The sequence below is a fragment of the Meriones unguiculatus genome, chromosome 9 (assembly GCF_030254825.1).
Source record: "Meriones unguiculatus strain TT.TT164.6M chromosome 9, Bangor_MerUng_6.1, whole genome shotgun sequence".
Lineage (NCBI taxonomy): Eukaryota > Metazoa > Chordata > Mammalia > Rodentia > Muridae > Meriones > Meriones unguiculatus.
Genome location: NC_083357.1, coordinates 60,756,197 through 60,775,436, shown reverse-complemented (window position 1 = coordinate 60,775,436; position 19,240 = coordinate 60,756,197). Strand labels below are relative to the sequence as shown.

The 19,240-nt window shown below is 46.8% G+C and overlaps 1 protein-coding gene across 1 annotated transcript; it reads left to right on the top strand.

Moving 5' to 3' along the window:
* The first annotated feature begins 2,390 nt into the window (after positions 1–2,390).
* LOC110561870 (L-threonine 3-dehydrogenase, mitochondrial) lies at positions 2,391–18,628 on the top strand. The gene is made up of 9 exons (XM_060391746.1): positions 2,391–2,480; positions 11,282–11,481; positions 13,722–13,764; positions 14,334–14,404; positions 15,212–15,361; positions 15,456–15,628; positions 16,961–17,051; positions 17,388–17,657; positions 18,165–18,628. Exons 2-9 carry the CDS (start codon positions 11,298–11,300, stop codon positions 18,302–18,304), a joined length of 1,122 nt encoding a protein of 373 aa, XP_060247729.1. The 5' UTR covers positions 2,391–2,480; positions 11,282–11,297; the 3' UTR covers positions 18,305–18,628.
* Positions 18,629–19,240: the final 612 nt, after the last annotated feature.

The following is a 19,240-nucleotide window of genomic DNA, read 5'->3' as shown; positions in this document are numbered from 1 at the left end:
GGTTCTGTTGCTCGACCTGTGGAGCTCCTGTCCCCTCCAGGTCCCTCCATCTCCCTCTTCCTTCATAAGATTCCCTGCTCTGCCCAAAGTTTGGCTATGAGCCTCAGCATCTTCTTTGATACACTGCTGGGTAGAGTCTTTCAGAGGCCTTCTGTGGTAGGCTCTTGTCCTGTTTTCTGTTTTCTCCCTCTTCTGATATCCATCCCATTTGCCTTTCTGAGTGAGAATTGGTCATCTTACCCTGGGTCCTCCTTCATGCTTAGCTTCTTTAGGTGAACAGATTTTAGTATGATTATCCTATATTATATGTCTAATGTTCACCTATAAGTGAGTATATACCATGTGTGTCTTTCTGCTTCTGGGATACCTCACTCAGGATGATCTTTTCTAGATACTACCATTTGCCTGAAAATTTCATGATTTCCTTAAGTTGCTGAGTAGTGTTCCATTGTGTAAATGTACCACAATTTCTGTATCCATTCCTCAGTTAAGGGGCATCTGGGTTGTTTCCAGGTTCTGGCTATTACGAACAAAGCTGCTATGAACATGGTTGAGCAAATGTCCTTGTTGTGTACTTGAGCATATTTTGGATTTCACCCATCAGAATGGCTAAGATCAAAACCTCAAGAGACAACACATGCTGGAGAGGATGTGGAGAAAGAGGAACCCCCTCCTCCATTGCTGGTGGGAATGTAAACTTGTACAACCTCTTTGGAAATCAATCTGGTGCTTTCTCAGACAAATAGAAACAGAGCTTCCTCAAGATCCAGCTATACCATTCCTGGGCATATATCTAAAAGATGCTCAGGTTGGTCACCATCTTAACTATGAGATAAAAAAGGTGGAGTCATAACTTTACCAATCATCTTAATTAAGGGCAGGCACATGGCTGGCAGCCATCTCAGAGGGCATTCTTATTTGGATTTGTCTTGTTGCTGTGATGAACACCATGACCAAAAGCAAGTGGGGGAAGAAAGTATATTATATTTTACAGCATATAGTTCAGTGGTTCTCAACCTTCCTAATGCTGTGACCCTTTAATATAGGTCCTCATGTCGTGGTGATAAACACATAAGGTTATTTGGTTGCTACTTCATAATCGTAATTTTGCTACTGTCAAGAATCATAATGTAAAGAGCTGATATGTAGGATATCTGACCCCCGGCCCCCAAAAGGTGGAGAACCTGCAGGTTGAGAAGCTCTGTTATAATCCATCGTGAAGGGAAGCTAGGACAGGAACTGAGGCGGAGACCATGGTGGAACACTGCTTCCTGGCTTGCTTCCCTGGGCTCACTTAGCCTTCTTTCTTACACTTCTCAGGCCCACCTGCCCAAGCCGGGTCCTGCCACACCAATCATTAATCAAGCCAATGCTCCTCACATTTATCTTCAGGCCAATTTGATGGAGGCAATTTCTCAGGTGAGGTTCCCTCTTCCCAGATAAGTCTAGCTGTGTCAAGATGACAAAAAACTAACCAGCACAGAGTTGGGGGAAGCTAGGGGTCGTGTTTGTACATTCCAAAAGCATTTACCTAGTAGTCACAGGCCGTTAGGTCACACAGAGGGACGGGTAATAAATGGCCATCCAGAGATAATTTTGGCTCTCGGCCTCTAATTGGCTTTCCATCATCAGTTAATAAGTCAATCAGCCTTGGGGAATATTTAACACTGGTGCTGCCTCTCTGTCTCCCTCCAGCCATTCCTGGTCACCTCATATCAAGCATATCCCTGAGTCCAACTTCCAGGTAATGGCTTGAGAGATAGCTCAGTGGCTAAAGATGTTTGACAGCCTGAGTTCAATCCCCGGGACCTCCTCAAGTTGTCCTCCAGCCCCTACACCCAAGCAGTGGCTGATGCCCGCCTTACCTCCTGTAATTAAGTGTAAAATATTTTTGCTTGGGCAGGGCAGCTACAATATTGAACCACCCAAAGGGATACACCCACATCTGGGCTTTTCCAGTTCCAGATGGGAGCCCTTTGGTCAGGCGTGCACGCTGGGGTCTGGGTGGAGGCTGGCACTCAGAATTTCTAAGTTCTTCCCAGACAATGCCCCATCCCGCTTCGCCCTTGTCTTGAAAGCTACTTAACACTGGTTCCCAGACGGGAACGAGAACTGAGTGCTTGGCTCTTGCGGGCTGTGCTACATCTCCAGACACGAGTTGGCAGCAGATCTTTCCAGCTGCAGCTTGCAAGTCCCGAATTTAACCCCTGTTAAACCAGTTGCGGAGAGGGAGTGACCGCGTCCTGGTGCTGGCTCGAGGGCAGCTCTGTCCCAGGTGTGGGTTTGGCTCACCACAGGCGTCCCGGGGCGGAGGTTAGGTGGGGCGTGGGGAGGGGGGGGTGACGGGGCGGGGGAGGTTTCCTCGGCGAGGCGGGTCCTCTCCGGAGGATAAAAGGCCGAACCAAACTCCTGACTCCGCAAGTGCTGCTGCTCCTTTCTCCTGCGCTGTATCGCCAGCATCCAGTCATCCGCGTCTGCAGGTCAGTGCGGGAGATGGCCCGACGTTCCCCTGCCCCGTCTGTCCCCGGGAACTGGATTCCCTTTCGGGGCTCGCGACGACCAGCAACCCCGGGCTGGGTTGGGGGTCCGAGTGACTGAAGGGCGCTGCTGCTTCGCGGACCCGGGAGGCGAGAGGTGGGCGTCCTCCCAGCCCGGAGTGGCAAGCCACCTCCCGCTCCCTTGCTCTTAGCAGTGCTCTGTCTCTCGGGAATAGAAGTGGGCACGTGGTTCCCAGAAAACTGGTTTGTCCAGTAATCTGGGGTGCGATCTCTGAGAAGGGAGGCTTGGGAGGGCCCCCACACCCTTTTCACCCGGGGGGGGGAGGCGGAGGTTTCTCCTGAGGTTTCCCAACCTCAGCAGGTGACGGCGGGACAGGGGTGGGTCCAAAATCCCTCGGAGATCCTCTGTAGCTTACTCCTGAAGCTTTTCTGCTTTCAGTAATCACTCCGTAAATTCCAGACTTTCCCGATTCACGTATATTTTTAAAATGACATGGATGGGGTTAACATGGACAGATGCCTTTTCCGAGGTTTGTCTGCTTATATTAAAGCCTCTCAATATGGTGACACTGTTGTCCAATTTCTGAGGATAAGGAGACTACCCAAGCTCAGCAAGAGCCTGATGGTGCACCACCTGGCGCTTATCCCCAGGAGGAGGTGTCCTTGAACCTGCCACTTTCTTAAACTTTGATTTTTTTTTTTTTTTTTGAGTGGGGTTATGGAGACACAGGGTTTCTCTGTGTAGCCTTGACTGACCTGCTGGAAGGCCAGACTGGCCTTTGACTCACAGACCTGCCTTCCTCTGCCTCCGGAGTGCTGAGATTAAAGTCATGCGCCACCAGGAGTCTGCTTGATCATCTACTTCTTTAAAAAAAATATTTATTTATCCCCCGTTCTTCCTCATGTGTGTGGGTATGCGCCTGCTGAGGCACTTGTGTAGAGCTCAGATGACAATTTCTGGGAGCTACCTCTTTCCTTCCACCCTGTGGATTCTGGGGGTTGAGTCAGGTTTGGGAGTTAGAAGATGGCTCACCTCCTTTGCTCTTCTATGTCCACCTTACCTTGGACATTTGATCCTGCAAAATGGAAACAGATTTCCGTTTGAGGGAGGATTGTCAGGTTAAATATGGATTCTGGAAAGCAGGGAGTTCACAAGGCTCGGTAGTTAACTGGAAGTGCCTGGCTTTTCCATGGCCCTGAAGGTGAAATCGGTTCCCTCACAGCTGAAAGCGTATACTGCCTTGACTGTTGTTCCTTACTGGTTAGGGAAGGCCCACGATTGTCTGTAAACCCAGTGGGAATGAAGGTGGGTGTGGCGGGCAGTACCAGTTAACATGGGAGAGGACACTGGTGTGAGGATGCTGCCACCCTGGCAATGGACGGGTCTCTGGGCACAGGGTAGAACTCTGCTTTGCAGAATTAAAGACAAGGCAGAAACTTTTCTCTTTGGAAAGGTATACTATAGGGATTGGAGTCTGCCTGGTGCCCTGGCTCGGTGGTGGTGGTGGTGTGTGTAGACCTTCCTCTGAGTCTGGGAGCTCCTTAAACTCTTTTCTGTTTGACTGTGGTTATAGGCAGCTAACAATAGATTTACCATATTAAGGGTTTTTTTTTGTTTTGTTTTGTTTTGTTTTCTGTTTTTTATCAGTAATAAAAAACAGGCTGGAGAGAGGGCTCAGAGATTTAGGGCACTGACTGATCTTCCAGAGATCCTGGGTTCAATTCCCAGTACCCACATGGTAGTCTACAACTGCCTATATAATGGGATCTGGTGTGCAGTCATGCATGCAGACAAAGCATCCATATTGATAAAATATACAAGTAAATACATCTTTAAAGGGCAGTAGTGAGAGTTGTGAGTCGTTTGTGTCTGTGGATGTCCCTGTAGCTTCTGCTCTCCATGCACATGCTGGCAGTGCTGCTGGAGCTGCCCTCTGGAGACGCAAAAGCTGTCTCTGACTGTACTCCGCTCACCTGAGTCCTTTCTCAAGGAAGCCTGGGCGACAGCAGCGCCTGTGAGACCTTTGCACCCAAGTGCAAATACATACAAATCCTGCTGAGAGAAGAGCCCATCTCCACTGCCCCAGGTCACTGGTGCCAGTCCCCACTCAGCGGGCGTTCCTGAGGGAAAAGAAAGTTTCTGTTGCTTGATGTGGAGAATGCATTGTCCTCTTTTTGTCATGCTTTGCAGTTAAAGTCTGCAAAGTGCTTGGGAGAGAGTCCACAGTCTACTGTTTGCTTTTAACAAAGAGGGATGAAGAAGCCCTGCTCTGTGTAAATTTGCTTTCTGGTGGGACAAAAGCTGTTCTCAGACTGTGGTCTGGGGAACCCTGGAGATCCCCTGAGACCTTTTTATTTTATTTTTAATTACACTTTATTTACTTTGTATCCCCCCTCTAGTTCCCTCTCTCCTCCCCTCCCAATTCCTCCCTTCCTCCCCTTTCTCCACGCATGCCCCTCCCCATGTCCACTGGTAGGGGAGGGTTTCTTTTTCTTCCTTCTGATCCTAGTCTGTTAGGTCTCATCAGGAGTGGCTGCATTGTCTTCCTCGGTGGCCTGGTAAGGCTGCTTCCCCCTCAGGGGGAGGTGATCAAAGTGCAGGCCAATCAGTTCATGTCAGAAGCAGTCCCTGTTCCCATTGCTGTGGAACCCACTTGGACACTGAGCTGCCATGGGCTACATCTGTGCAGGGGTTCTAGGTTATCTCCATGCATGGTACTTGGTTGGAGTATGAGTCTCTGGAAAGACCCCTGTGTTCAAATTTTTTGGTTCTGTTGCTGTCCTTGTGGAGCTCCTGTCCTTTCTAGATCTTACTATTTCCCACTTATTTCATAAGATTCCATTCACTCTGCCCAACAGTTGGCCATAAGTCTCAGCATCTGCTTTGATAGTCTGCAGGGCAGAGCCTTTCAGAGGCCCTCTGTGGGAGGCTCCTAACTTGTTTCCTGTTTTCTTCTATAGACCACAAGGTCAAACTACTGGAGGAAGAATGCTATTTGCGTTTTCTCCCTAGTGCCCTAGGGGTTTCTCAGAAGATCTAGGACTAAGTTTGGCCTCTGGTGGCTAATGAGAGGTACCCTTGAATATTCTGTTTCTAGAACTTTGCAAGGTTCTAGGGTTGGGGGTTAATTATGTGTTTCCAGAGATAAAAGTGGTTTGCTCTACTATTCATTTTAAAGCCTGTTCTTATCTCCTGTGGCTTTGGATTCAAGTTTTCCTGCATCCACATAGAAAGGCATCAAAAGGCAGTGTATTTCACCATGACTGGAAAACTGCTAAATGTTTGAGTGATTTCAAATTATGTTTAAATTTAATAATACTGTAATACAAGGATATATATATATATATTTATTTTTATTATTATTTTTTTGCCAAAGAATGAATTATTGGCTTGTCAGGGGATAACAGAACACTTGACCTTCAGCCCCCAGTTGGCAGTGCTATCTGTGCCTGTGAGTGCAGGAAAGGGTGACCAGGAACGTCACCCTTGAGCTGGTTCCTTGACTTAGGAAGAGGAATTTATCCGGAGAGATGGGCACAACCGAGTAAGGGGGCTGAAAGTGTTCCTCAGCTTCCTGCTGCCCCATGGATCTTCTAACCCAGTGATGCCAGGAGCATAATTTCAACACAAGCCATTTAGAGTCAGTCCCCTGAGAAGGGTGACTTGAATGGCTTAACTAGCTCATACAAATTCATTACAAGTCCCAAATTATTGTAGATTTTTCAGACTAGCTGTTGTAGCATCAGGCTGGACTGGTTACCAGACTGAGCATCAAGCTGGATGGATTACCGAATCACATTGTCCTGAAGAAGCAGAGTCTCGCTGAGGGGAGAGCACCCTGCGGGGAACCATAGCTTACCTACTCTCTGAAGGCGCGCTGACTGGTGGAGACCTAGATGCATACGCAAAGACTGAGTTATGAAACGAGCATGTCTTCCCTCACAAGGGGACGAATTTGCAGTGGTGCTTGGATCCACCACGGTGCTGCTTGTGTGCTCATGAATCCATGTCACAACAGTCGCTGGAGAGACTTTTAGTAGATGGTTGGAAACCAAATAGTCCAAGCGTTGCCTTCTCACGTTCTGTGGAGCTGCGGTGAATTTGTGTTGATGATTCAGAGGAATTCAGGGCTGTTGGTGCCTTTGTCTCAATTAAGGCCATGCAGCACACTTCCAGGGCTCATCATATTCCTGGTGGCCATATGCTGCCAATGAAAAGGCAGAATTGGGGGAGCTGGGGAGATGACTCAGCAGTTAAGACAGCTTGCTGTTCTTGCAGACGGCCTGAGTTTTGTTCCCAGCACCCACATGGCTGCTCACAAATGTCTGTAACTCCAGTTCCAGGGGAGCTGATGCCCTCTTTGGTTCCTACTTTCACACACGGTGAACATATGCATACATACACTTAGGCACTGGCACAGGGACGGGCCCCAGCACGCCCTATCCCAAACTAATGAGTCTTTAAAAGAAACCTTTGCAGGGCCAGGCATGTGCTGTAGCAGTTGCCTGGCTGGTTCAAACAAAAGTAAAGTAACTGCTGTCTCTAGTCAATTTCACTGCTGCCAACGAACCTTTGATTTTCCGAAGCCTTGGCTCCCAATTGAAGATCTTTATATAGGACGCTGGGTGGTGACTGGAGGCACCCACGAAGCTCCTGTCTTACTCTCAAATGTGATGCTGCCTTGTGGCAAAGCATTTGGGGGACTGGAGCATGAGCTGGGCCACCAACTCTTGCCGATGGAATGTTAGTTCGCTTGAAAGGACTGACAACATGGTTATCCGTACTCGAGAATTTGGCAGGTGGATTCTAAACAATGAACAAAGTAGTCCATTGCTGCAAAGGAACAAGTGAAGGTGCTCATCCCCAACACCCAGGCGTTCTGTGGCTTTTGCCAGTGTGGCTTTGACATTGCTCAGTGACGTGTACTAACATTTACTTGAAAGGAGTTCATAACTCACCAAATGAACATTTTCCAAAAGTCCAGCATATGGAGCTAAAAATGGGGCTAAAAGATCATTCAGAAATGTTAGAGCTGGGTGTAGTGGTGCACGCCTTTAGGTGCCAGCAGAAGCAAGGAGGCAGCAGCAGGTGGATCAGTTTGAGTTCGAGGCCAGCTTGGTGTACATAGTGAGTTCCAAGGCCGCCACAGAGCTACATAGTAAAACCCTGCCTCACAATATCCCCCTCTACACTCACAGACAAAAATTTAGATGGGTAGATAGGCAGATAGATAGATAGATAGATAGACAGACAGACAGACGGACAGACAGACAAGATAGATGGACAGACAGACAGACATAAATGTAGCATGGTATGGCCTGATGGCATGTCAGATACTCCATGCAGCTAACCTTTGAGGAGAAGTAAAGGAGAGAAGAGATGGCTTCGTTTTATTCAGTTTACTTGTCATGCACACATGAGGACCAATCTGATTCCATCTACAGAAACCACAAATCCTGATGTTGATTGTCCACACTTCCTGGTCCATGCTGGGGAGGAAGGTGAGTAGCGGGAAAAGAAGGATCCCTGAAATTCATTAGCCAGCTGGCCTAGCAAAATTGATGAGCTTCAGGCTCAGTGAGACTCCCTCTCAGAAATTAAAAGCTGAAAGAGGGATGGAGGAAAGAAACCCAACCTCAACCTCTGACCTCCACACATACAGATATGGGCATACTGGTCCTAACGAATACACACAAAGTTAAGGGTTAGTTAACCCTTGAGCTTTAGAGAAGTATCAAAGATGCACACCTAGAAACATCCACCTCTCCCACCACTTTGCTGCATGAGTCTGCATTTTCTTGAGATGCTTCAATGAAAACTCAAGACAGATTGAATATGAGAATCAGCTGACCTCTGACAATAGCACTCTTCTTACTTACGACATGGTTTCTGTATTTGCTTCGGAAAACACAGTTTCTTTCATAAATGTGTGTATGTCACCATCATTAAACGAATTACTAAAAATAAATACCTCGTTTAATAATTTTAGCAATATTTAACACAGAAAATAGACAGATGATGCTTTTCACATAAACTTTTCAGTCCACAGTTTTGTTTGTTTCCCAAGGCTTGGAAGGGTTTCTCTGTACATCCCTGGCTGTCCCAAAACTTGTAGACCAGGCTGGCCTTGAACAAAGAGATCTGCTTGCCTCTGTCTCTGGAGTGCAGGGATTAAAGACGCCACACCTGGCTTTCAGTCCTCAACTGTTCAGAGTGAAAAGGAGGCTGGGTGTGGTAATACAGATCTTTAATCCCAGCTTTTGGGAGGCTGGCAGATCTCTGAGTCCCAGAACAGCTTGAGCCCTGTCTCAAAAAAAAAAAAAAAAGGGTAAAGGCATCTTGACATTGGAGGGCTGTTGTTTTGACTCTAGTCATGTGCGCACAACAGTGGAGACACATGAAAAAAGCATTCGTAGGTAAGTTCATCGCTCACCTAGTCGGTCATAACATCCCTTCTCTCCCTTCACCATATTATCTTATGGAGTTTGTGTTGTCTGTGTGGCCTACTGTGGAGCTTAATGGCTTTATGCAGCATGTGGCTGTGTCATGATGAAGTGGGCAGTAAGAAGACAGCAGTCTTTGCTTGGAGAAGCAGCGCTGAGGGTAGGAGTTTACATTGCTCTGACATGGTATCTCCATGTTAAAGCTATCCCCACAATGGATCCTCAAGCTGGAGGGCAGGGTAGCAGGCACAATCATCCCAGAACAGAGCAGTTCTGCTAGCCCGTGGCATGTAGGGATGACCAGTGTTGACTATTAGTAGATTTTGTAGAGTCAGAACAGGTGTGTGTGTTGTCCATGCTGCCAGGGTAAAACACTTGGCTTTTGGCTAAGAACTGATCAGTTGCCTCCTTGTGTTTTCTTTGTGGGGGTGTTGAGGCCAACAGCATGAACCTGTTTTTGTCTTGGAGTTTGCTTTTTCTTGACCCTTTCAACTGATTCATTCTTTTGCTTTTGGAAATTGGAATTTGTCCTTGCATTTCAGTGCCCTGGGGGAATCCAGTGGTTTCACAATCTCTGTTGCCTTTTGAACTTGATGATAACTGACTCAGAACTTCTTACCTGGTCTTGGCTGCAGGGAGGTTTTTTCCAATGGCATTCCTCTGAGGGTGGTTAAGGGAAGGCTCAGACTTTCCCTGGACACTGGACAGCACTGGTTACCTCTTTTCTGATGCTAACTGGAGCAGTGAAGCCAGTGATGAGCCCATGATGGGAAGGCTGTCTTCCAGGCTCATTTATGAGTCAGCAGGTATAAAGAGCCTCAGCAGCTCTGCAGAGCATCCTCCTGCCCCAGCAGCCACAGGAATTCTAACCACCTTAACTTTTCATACAGAAAGAAAGAAAGAAGGAAAGAAAGAAGGAAAGAAAGAAGGAAAGGAAGGAAAGAGAGAAAGGAAAAGAAAGAGAGAAAGGAAAGAAAGAGAGAAAGGAAGGAAAGAAAGAAAGGAAGGAAAGAAAGAAAGGAAGGAAAGAAAGAAAGGAAGGAAAGAAAGAAAGGAAGGAAAGAAAGAAAGGAAGGAAGGAAGGAAAGAAAGAAAGGAAGGAAAGAAAGAAAGGAAGGAAAGAAAGGAAGAAAGAAAGAAAGAAAGAAAAAGATCCTTATCTTCCGTGACTCATAAGGGTACAAAACATTTTCTCAAGCTTTTATTGCCCACAGTCATGAAACATTATTTGGAATATCTCAACCTGTGTTCTTGGGTCATAGACACATTTGGAGAGAAACAATTTCATCATTACAGAACAAAATGTCCTAAATCAAAGCACTCTTTAAAAACCCACCGGGAACGTCAGGTACGTGGGTTAGAGCAAAGCAGAGACATCTTTGCTATATTTTGGATACAACCTGATGACAGTCTTAGCTTTTTAGGATTGGTGGAAGTTAGTGGTCTAATAAGTTGCCACACTCTGAAAGGGTTTACCTGATAAGTCGGTGTTAAGTTAGAAAAGGTGGTGGGCAACAGCTGGCAATTACAGGGACTAATGACAACCCAAGGTAAATTTAAGTCGGTTCTGTAACACCTCAACTCTCCACTCTGCACTGTAAGTGTGGCTCCCTTGCCCTTCCTTCCCCCCCCCCCCACCCGGAACTTCAGTTCACAGTGTGGACACAAATCATGTATCTGAACCACTTAACTTCCCACCGTCAATTCCGCTGTCTGCTGGTAGTGAAGGTGGGGACAAGGAGTAGGAGGGAATTAAATGTACTTTTGTGGTCTTAGAAACACTGAAAAAAAAAATGGCTCTTTGAAATGAGCCTTTCAAAGGATGTGGGAGTCAAACAAAGGCTGTTCACAGCTTACTAAATATTGCCAGGTCTTTTTCTTTAGCCATCTGCTTTTCTAGTCTGGTTCATTTCAAAGATAACATCTAAAGAGTTAGCACAGATTGCCAGTGCTTGGCTGTTAAGCCTGGGACCTGCTTGTCCTCTCAGATGCTGTATGCACAGGTTGATAGCAACTGTAGATTGCAAGCTCTCACTGGATCTGGTGGTTGGCTTGTTTTGGTTTTTGGTTTTGTTGGTTGTGCGTCTGGTTTGGTTTCGGTGTTACGCCAGGTTAGGCTTTTTGTGAACATTTATCTCTTTGTCACTGGGCCTGACTCAAAGCTGGCACTTGACTGGCTTCCTATGGGAAAACCAGCTGTTAAGTCTGCTGCATTTCAAAAAATCACAAAAGAAGGCTCTGCTCCTGAACTGGCAATGATTTCAGGGGGCAGCCTGTTTCTATCCAGGGGTTGGATAGATATAAGGTCAGCGATGGACTCCATCCTTCCTGTCTTCCAGGGTATCAGAAGAGAAGATGCTGGTCTTTGGGATGCTGAAACAGGTGGTCCATGGGACAGCACAGAGCAGAGCCTCTGGCTGCTGGAGGTTTGTCTTGCCTGTGCGGTTTCTAGGCAGCTCCCCACATGGAATCCCAGCAGACGCCAACTTCCACTCCACCTCGTTCTCTGAAGCAGAGCCTCCCCGGGTCTTGATCACAGGTTGGTTTCTCTCCTTCTCATTGGTGGCATGAGCCTGGCTTCCTCTGCCCTGCTTCTTGTTGACTGGGAGTGTGCTGTCAGACTGCTAGCACTGGATTTAATGGCTGTACTGCAGAAAGTCCATGAGCGAGACTTACGATCACAAATATCTTTTCATTTGGGGGGCAATCCCTTTCTGATCAGACACAGGCTTTTTTGAAAAGTTCTGGGTTTGGATTCAAAGGGATTGTTCTTTTGAGGCAAGAGATTTGTCAGGAGAATGATTAACATTGCAACTGGGAGACAACAGCATAGCAGAGGTTCTGAGGGGAGTGCAGACATAAACACCAGAGTGGGGGTCCCTTCCTACAGGTTTCAGAGGGTGGGAAAAGGTCTATGCCACGTAGTTGATGAGCAGCTCATAGCTCACACCTGCAGCTTAGCTGTCTCTTAACTAGCTGTGAGGGTGAGGAGGACAGGAATCCAGAAAAATTAATTACCTTAGTTCTGAAACCAAGTTACTGTAGTTTTGTTGCCATCTAGGGGTCTTGATGGGGTTTGTTTTCTTTGCTAGTTAAAGAATGAAAAGGCAGAAAACTGCTCAAGTTCAGCAGGTAGCAGCAGAGAAATCTCAAACAGTAGACAGAAGCAGCAGTTGAAGAAAGGCTTTTTTTTTATGAGGAAACACATGGAACAAGCACACAGAGAAAGGGACCCTCTGCAAAGTAGGGAGAATAACAGAAGAGAGACTTGGGAAGCCATACATCTTGTTTTTTCTTGAGGGTAGGGGATTTTAAAGGCTCTGAAGAGTTTTCCTTCCCTAATTTAGGATTGGCCCACAACTGTGTGTAAACTGGCCTTGAACTTTCTGAGTCTGTCCATGTTCAGGGGTCCTATTGACAGGAGAAAAGCCCACAAGGCCTTTGTCTGGGATCAGGAAGGTGAGGAAGAAGCCAGCCATTTTGAAAATTCACCATCTTTGTTACCTAGTCACAGTCTCTCTCCCTCTCTACCTACCAGGGAGCCTGTCTAATGCCTAGTCTTTCAGTTTCAGTAATTAGCAGTTCAGCTAAAATGGTGTGGTTCTGGCTGACATTTTCAATCTTTAGCTGCCCTTACTCATAACTGTTGCTTATGTTTGCTTTCCCTAACAAAATCTTGTTTTCTGAAGGGACCTAGGTTCCTGGGGCCAAATAGCTGTCCTGGAACTTGATTTTTTTTTTCAGGTAATGGCAGCAAAACTTGAGTGGACAGGAAGTGTGCCAGGTCTAGAATACATCTTTCTCCTAGGCACATCTTTCCTTGGCCAGATTCCCTAGCCTAAGCCCAGAGTCACCCATCACAAACTGTTTCTGCACTATTGTTTGCTGGAAATAAGATGGCTGTAAGCACTGTCCAAGCTCCTTGTTGCTGTTGAGCTCATCACCACCAGATCCACTCCTAGCTCCTCCTTCTCCAGAATATGCAGTCCCTGGCCCCACCCCCTCTTCACTCCACACTCCATGTTGTCCTCTCATTTGATTGACACATTTTATTTCTTCCTTCTCTGCCATGTTTTCACTCCTTTCTTATCCTGCTCTTTGTGTGCTTCTTTCATTCTCTGTCTCCACTAAGAAAGCATCTCTAAGGCCATGGGTTTTTGTCCTGTGTTAACTGGCAGAGAATCTCTGTGCTCTATCTTCATGCCAAAGTGTCTTGCCTGAAATTTACAGTTGTCCTCCTCTAAATGTGTTCCTAGCCCCCTTGCTCTGGCTTCCAAGTTTAGAAGCTAGCATCATTTATTTTTTAATGACTTCTCATTGTTTGTTTGTTTTTGAGGCAGGGTCTCTCTGCTGTGGAGCTCTGGCTGTCTCTGACTGGCCCTGAACTCAAGATCCACATGCCTCTGCCCCTCCACATGCTAGAATTAGAGGTGTGTACTACCACACCAACTTGTCCCCTGTCCTTTTGTCAAACGGCTTCTTGCTCTCCTCTGTTTGGAGCTGGGCCCAACACGAAATTTACTTTATGTTTCTTTCCCTCTTCATCTTGGGCACCTCCAAAACTCTTACCTGCATTGATACCAGTCCATGATGGGCAGTGGCTATCCATGCTCTGAGTGTACTGCAGTGTTGCCAGGAGTGGTCTGCAGCAACTTCATCAGCTCAACAATCCCCCCCCACCCGCTTTAGCTTACTAAGACTACAAGAGTCTTAGTTCATTGTTAATGCTCTAAGAATAGATTTGCACTTGGGTCTCACCTTGTTTTCTTCTTCCCCTAGGGGGTCTTGGCCAGCTGGGAGTAGGACTTGCTAACCTTTTGAGGTAAGAGTTTCAAAACTAAGTTCTTAAGGGTGTACAGTTGTCTCTGTCAGCATTAACCATCTGTTCTCTTTTCTCTGGACTCCTTCTGCTTCTAAGATGTCACATCTAAATAGCTGCATAAAACACATTTTAGTTTGCCTCCTGTCACAACTCCAGCTCTTTATTCTCAGTCCTAACTTGGGTAGAGTGAGACTCATCACCCCAAATGAATCACTTACCTTTTAGGTGTTTGGGAGCAGAGGGCAGAGGCAAATGCTTATAGGAGCTGGAAGGGAATCCTCTGGGGCTGAAAACAGTAGGATAAGAGAATGAGGGAGAGGAGGAGGTGCCATGGATACGGAGATGACCAGTACAGTAGGGGGAGGGCATAAGTAGAGAGCCAGTCTGTGGGAAGAAAGGAAGGTCTGAACTCAGGGAGGCAAAGCTGAGGGGCACATGACAATGGTGAAGAGGGAAGAGGTGATGGGAGAAGGCACAGAAATTGCAGTGCCTATTTGAATCACTTACCTAAGACTTGTATTCTTGATGTCCCTGACTGTTTTGGGGGGTGATGCTTTCTTTCCCTACAGGAAACGATTTGGGAAGGACAATGTGATTTTATCAGACATAAGGAAGCCCCCTGATCATGTCTTCCACAGTGGTGAGATATGGATAGTCCTTGATGGTTTACTTTTGAAAATACAGTCAAAGAGGCAGCACCTGGGGTCCACACGGGAATCAAAGAGGGACTGGACATGGTCCTCACTTAAAAGTGTTCCTTCAATGCTGCTCTGTTCAAATGACAAGGAATAGGTGCTCTATGGTACCTCAAGTTTTGGAGTAATGTATTTTGATATTATTTAAAATAAGGTCTTTTGAACTAAATTTTTATTCCTATCTTGAGTTTTTGGTTATCTAACTGACTTAAAGAACCCACAAACAAAAAATAAGAACTTGAATATGAAGAATATTAAGAATATGATGAAGGGAGATGGCTCAGTAGTAAAGAGACTTTTCAGAGGATCCAAGTTTGGTTCCCAGCACCCACATCAGGTGGCTCCCACCCACCTGTAACTCCACCTCCAGAGGATTCAAAACCGTTTTCAGGGCTCCACAGGTATACACATTCACAAGCACTCCCCCTTATAACTTCAGCACCCTCATCTGGCCCCCATGGGCACCTGGGTACACACACAGAGATACACGTAAATAGTAACAAACAACAAAGGACTCTGAGAAAGCCAGACCCAGAAGATAGAGCGTGGCTGTTCACCCAGTGCTTGGAAGGCTGGAGCAGAAGGACAGCAAGGTCGCAGTCCAGCTTAGGCTACATAAGCAGGTTCTGCTCCAAAAGGAAGGGTGGGGAAGGAGGGCAAGAGAGGATGAGAATGAGATAGTCTCAAGGCAGGGGACAGGGGATCCATTTAGCTCTTCCAGGCACGCAGCCCTTCAACCTCTGCACTCACAGGCCCGTTTGTTTATGCCAACATCCTGGATCACAAGAACCTCCATGAGACTGTGGTGAACCACCGTATCAGCTGGCTGTTCCACTACAGTGCTCTGCTGAGTGCTGCCGGAGAAGCAAATATATCCTTGGCCAGAGATGTGAATATAACTGGTGAGCTGCCGGCTCTGGCCTGATGGGGCAGAGCTTTTCCAGATCTTGGCAAGAAGTTTTATTTCCAGATTTTCATAGTGTCTATTTGTTTCAGGACTGCATAACATTCTAGATGTTGCAGCCGAATACAACCTGAGATTGTTTGTGCCCAGCACGATTGGAGCTTTCGGACCTACCTCTCCTCAGAACCCTGCGCCTGATCTCTGTATTCAAAGGCCCAGGACCATCTACGGGGTATCCAAGGTCCATGCAGAGCTCATGGGAGAAGTAAGTAGTATTTCTCAGCAAGAATGCTCTGCATTCAGGGAGAGATGATTCCATGTGTCTAACGCCTTTCTTTTTGCCTCAGACACTTCGTGCTTCATTTTGGGGGAAACATTTGCACCCCAGAAATGATTATTTAGCTGGTGCGATTGTCCCGTGGTAGGCCCCTTCTAGGCACTGAAGAATTCTTTAAGTTAGAAGTTGCTGCTTCTCCACAGCCATGGTAGTAACTCGGCACTTTTGGACACTCTGGCCTTGAAACTGCTCCCATCTGTGCTTGCTGCCCATCTTATTTGTAAGGCTCTCAACCCTGCAGTTGCTTACTGGTGGGATGTTTGTTACATGTCTCTGAGAGAGAGAGAGAGGGAGAGGGAGAGAGAGAGAGAGAGAGAGAGAGAGAAGAGAGAGAGAGAGAGAGAGAGAGAGAGAGAGAGAGAGAGAGAGAGAGAGAGAGAGAGAAGGGATGGAAGGGAGGGAGAGAATATATGTGGAAAACAAGTGTATGTATTCATATGTGTGGAGACCAGAAGTTGGCTGTCTCCCTCACTTCCTCTCCACCTTAAATCCTCAAACAGGATCTCTTACTAGAATCTGGAACAAGTAGGCCAGGCTTATGGGTCGGGGATCCTGTCTCAGCTTCCTTAGTGCTAGATTACAGACTTTTGCTGTGCCCTGCTTTCTTCTGTGGGTTCTAGAGAATCTATGTCAGTTCTTCGTGCTTGTGCCAGAAGCACCCCACCAACAGTCATCTCTCCAGCCCAGAAACTTTTTACTGTGGAAAATTGCAACCATGCTTTCACTCTCTTTATAGTAAACTGTAGTCAGCGTCCCCTTCAGCTCCTGGACATCAAACTCCCCATAGGGGAGCAAGCCTGCAGTACTCAAGGCAGCGGGGCAGAGCGCCATCTGCAGGCTGCTTTTATCATGCGCGGCATTGATGTAACACCAAAAGTGAATGTTACTAAAAAAAGTGAAAAGCGTAGAAATTCTGGAAAATCCGGAATTTTCCTTCTCTTAGAAGTTGTGTTTGCGCATGTTGTGTGTGTGTATACGCACATACAAATTGCTGCGGCACGTGTGTGGAGGTCAGAGGATAACTGACCAGAGGATAAGGTGGAGTCTTTCCTTCCACCTTTATCTTGCTTCTGAGCACCTAACTGGAGTCACCAGGCAAGTGCCTCCGCCCACTGCGCCATCCTGCAGGCTCCAAATGCTTATTCTCTTGAGGAACGTTTTAATTTAACTGCACATGTTTTAGGGAAAAGGCTATTTTGTTTTATCTGACCTATAAGATTACTAGTGTGGGTTTTTTAGCCAGCTCTTTCTTTTTCTTAGTACTATTACTACCGGTATGGCTTAGATTTCCGGTGCCTGAGGTATCCTGGAATCATTTCTGCAGATTCCCAGCTCGGAGGAGGGACAACTGGTAAGTCTCTATCTTTAAAGTCCCTTGTTTCAGGGAGACCCTGCTTAGTCCATAAACTGGCCACCTTAGTTTGTCCATATTTCATGAGACCTGTAAAGTAGGGAGTGTTTCCCCCCCCACCCCGCTCTAAAAAATGTAGTAACTTAAAAAAAATCCTCAGTTACCCTGTGTATAACAGTGAATCTTGAATGTAGCCCATACTATTCAGATCTTTTGCGGGGGAGACCCTTCCATTTTTAAAGAGGTTCTGAATTCAGAGCTCTAGAGAGCCGGCATCCGAGTCCTGAGGCTCTTCCCTCTTGCTGAGAAAACCTACAGGCCAGGATTCTCTTTTAGACTACGCAGTCCAGATTTTCCATGCCGCAGCAAAGAACAGCACATTTGAGTGCAACCTCAAGGCCAGCACCAGGCTCCCCATGATGTACATCAGCGACTGCCTCAGGGCCACCCTGGAAGTCATGGAGGCCCCTGCAGAGTGCCTGTCCATGAGGACCTACAACATCAACGCCATGAGCTTCACCCCCGACGAGCTGGCCCAGGAGCTCCAAAAGCACGTGCCTGACTTCCAGATCACCTACTGTGTGGATCCTCTCAGGCAGGCCATAGGTGAGTCCTCGTGACAGTCTCCGCTAAACCAAAACAGAGTTTGAGAACCCTCACGCCGCCCCAGTGGGGAGGCTTTAAGGCTGAAGAGCGGGTTTCACTGGCAGATGCTTCCATATGGGAAACAGGTCCTCGGGAGAAAGGTTCCAGAACAGGAAACAGTCCCACACCATTTAACCTTTTCACAGTTTAATAAAGCAGCAAGAAACAGAAGCGATCAAAGTAGTGTGCAAACAGACTTGGGCCTTCCTACGGTGTTATTTCACCTATGGCCTGGAATACCCTTCTGGATATGAGCATGTTCCCTTACGAAGCTGTGTAAGCTTTTAATAACATGAAAATCCCAGTGCAGGTGCCCAGTATTTTCTGAGGAGGTGGGCCTGCATGTGCTAGTTCTGCCCCAGTCAAAGACGAGGGAGGTTTCCTTTTCTTTGTCTTCATATAAAACGTGTCCAATCATTCACAATCCAGAGGCTGGGTAACCCATGTCTCTCCTGTGTCTTTCCCCAGCGGAGAGCTGGCCCATGACCCTAGACGACAGCAACGCCCGGAAGGACTGGGGCTGGAAGCATGACTTTGACCTTCCAGAGTTGGTGGCTACGATGCTCAGCCTCCTCGGAGCCAGCGTCAGAGTTGCCCAAGCTAACTGAGAGAGGAGGAGCCGTTCCCCTGTCCTCACAGTGCAAGGGGCACTAAGTTGGAGGACTAACCGGACTGAATTCTGGCAGCTCACATGGAACCTCTGGGTGGGGTTGGGGTTCCTTTACATATTGCCTTTGTTGTGTGCCTGAGCTGGTCAACGTGGCCCTAAGGGGTGGTGGCTATCTCTTGGAATTTGCAACACTTATATTTAATTAAATTTGATTTAAGTATCACTTCTGAGACTTATCTTCTTCGCCAAAGACCAAAGATTGCATTTTAAGGATTTTCTTCATGTTCAAGACTCACACTTCTTCAAAACTGATCGCTTGCAACTTACTTTTTACTTCAGATTTATTGAAGTGGTTGAGAGTATGAAAGGTGATGCAGTTCATAAAAGAGGAGGCTCAATGGGTTTTGATCCCATTTGGGGGCTGCTAGAAAGCTCAGTGATGTCCATGGGGCTTTAATCCCCTGATCTGGTGACATCAGGGACACTAGAGAGATTGTTTGAAAATGCAAGTTTCTGGGCTTCAGCCCCTTAGATTGACGCAGCAAAGTAGTGTAAGCTGGTTATAGCCTAACCCTCTTAGGTCTGAAGCACATTTTCTAAAGAGCACTCTTCTGTGATAGTAGTGAATTCACCAACAGAGGTTGTTCAAACCCTGGTGGGCACACTGGTTGTGTGCCCAGAAATCACCAGCAAGGGGAACTTCCAGTTGCACAGCTACATTCAATAATAGCTGTGCTAGTGATGGTAAATTGCTATGTATTTAGATTTTAAGCTCCTAGTTTGCAATATAAGTTGGTTTTGTTTTTATTTTGTTTGTTTGCTTGTTTTTGTTTGTTTGTTTGTTTAATATAGGGTTTTACTGTGCAGTCTTGGCTATCCTGGGACTCGCTCGGTAGACCAGGTTAGCCTTGAACTTACAGAGATCTGCCAGCCT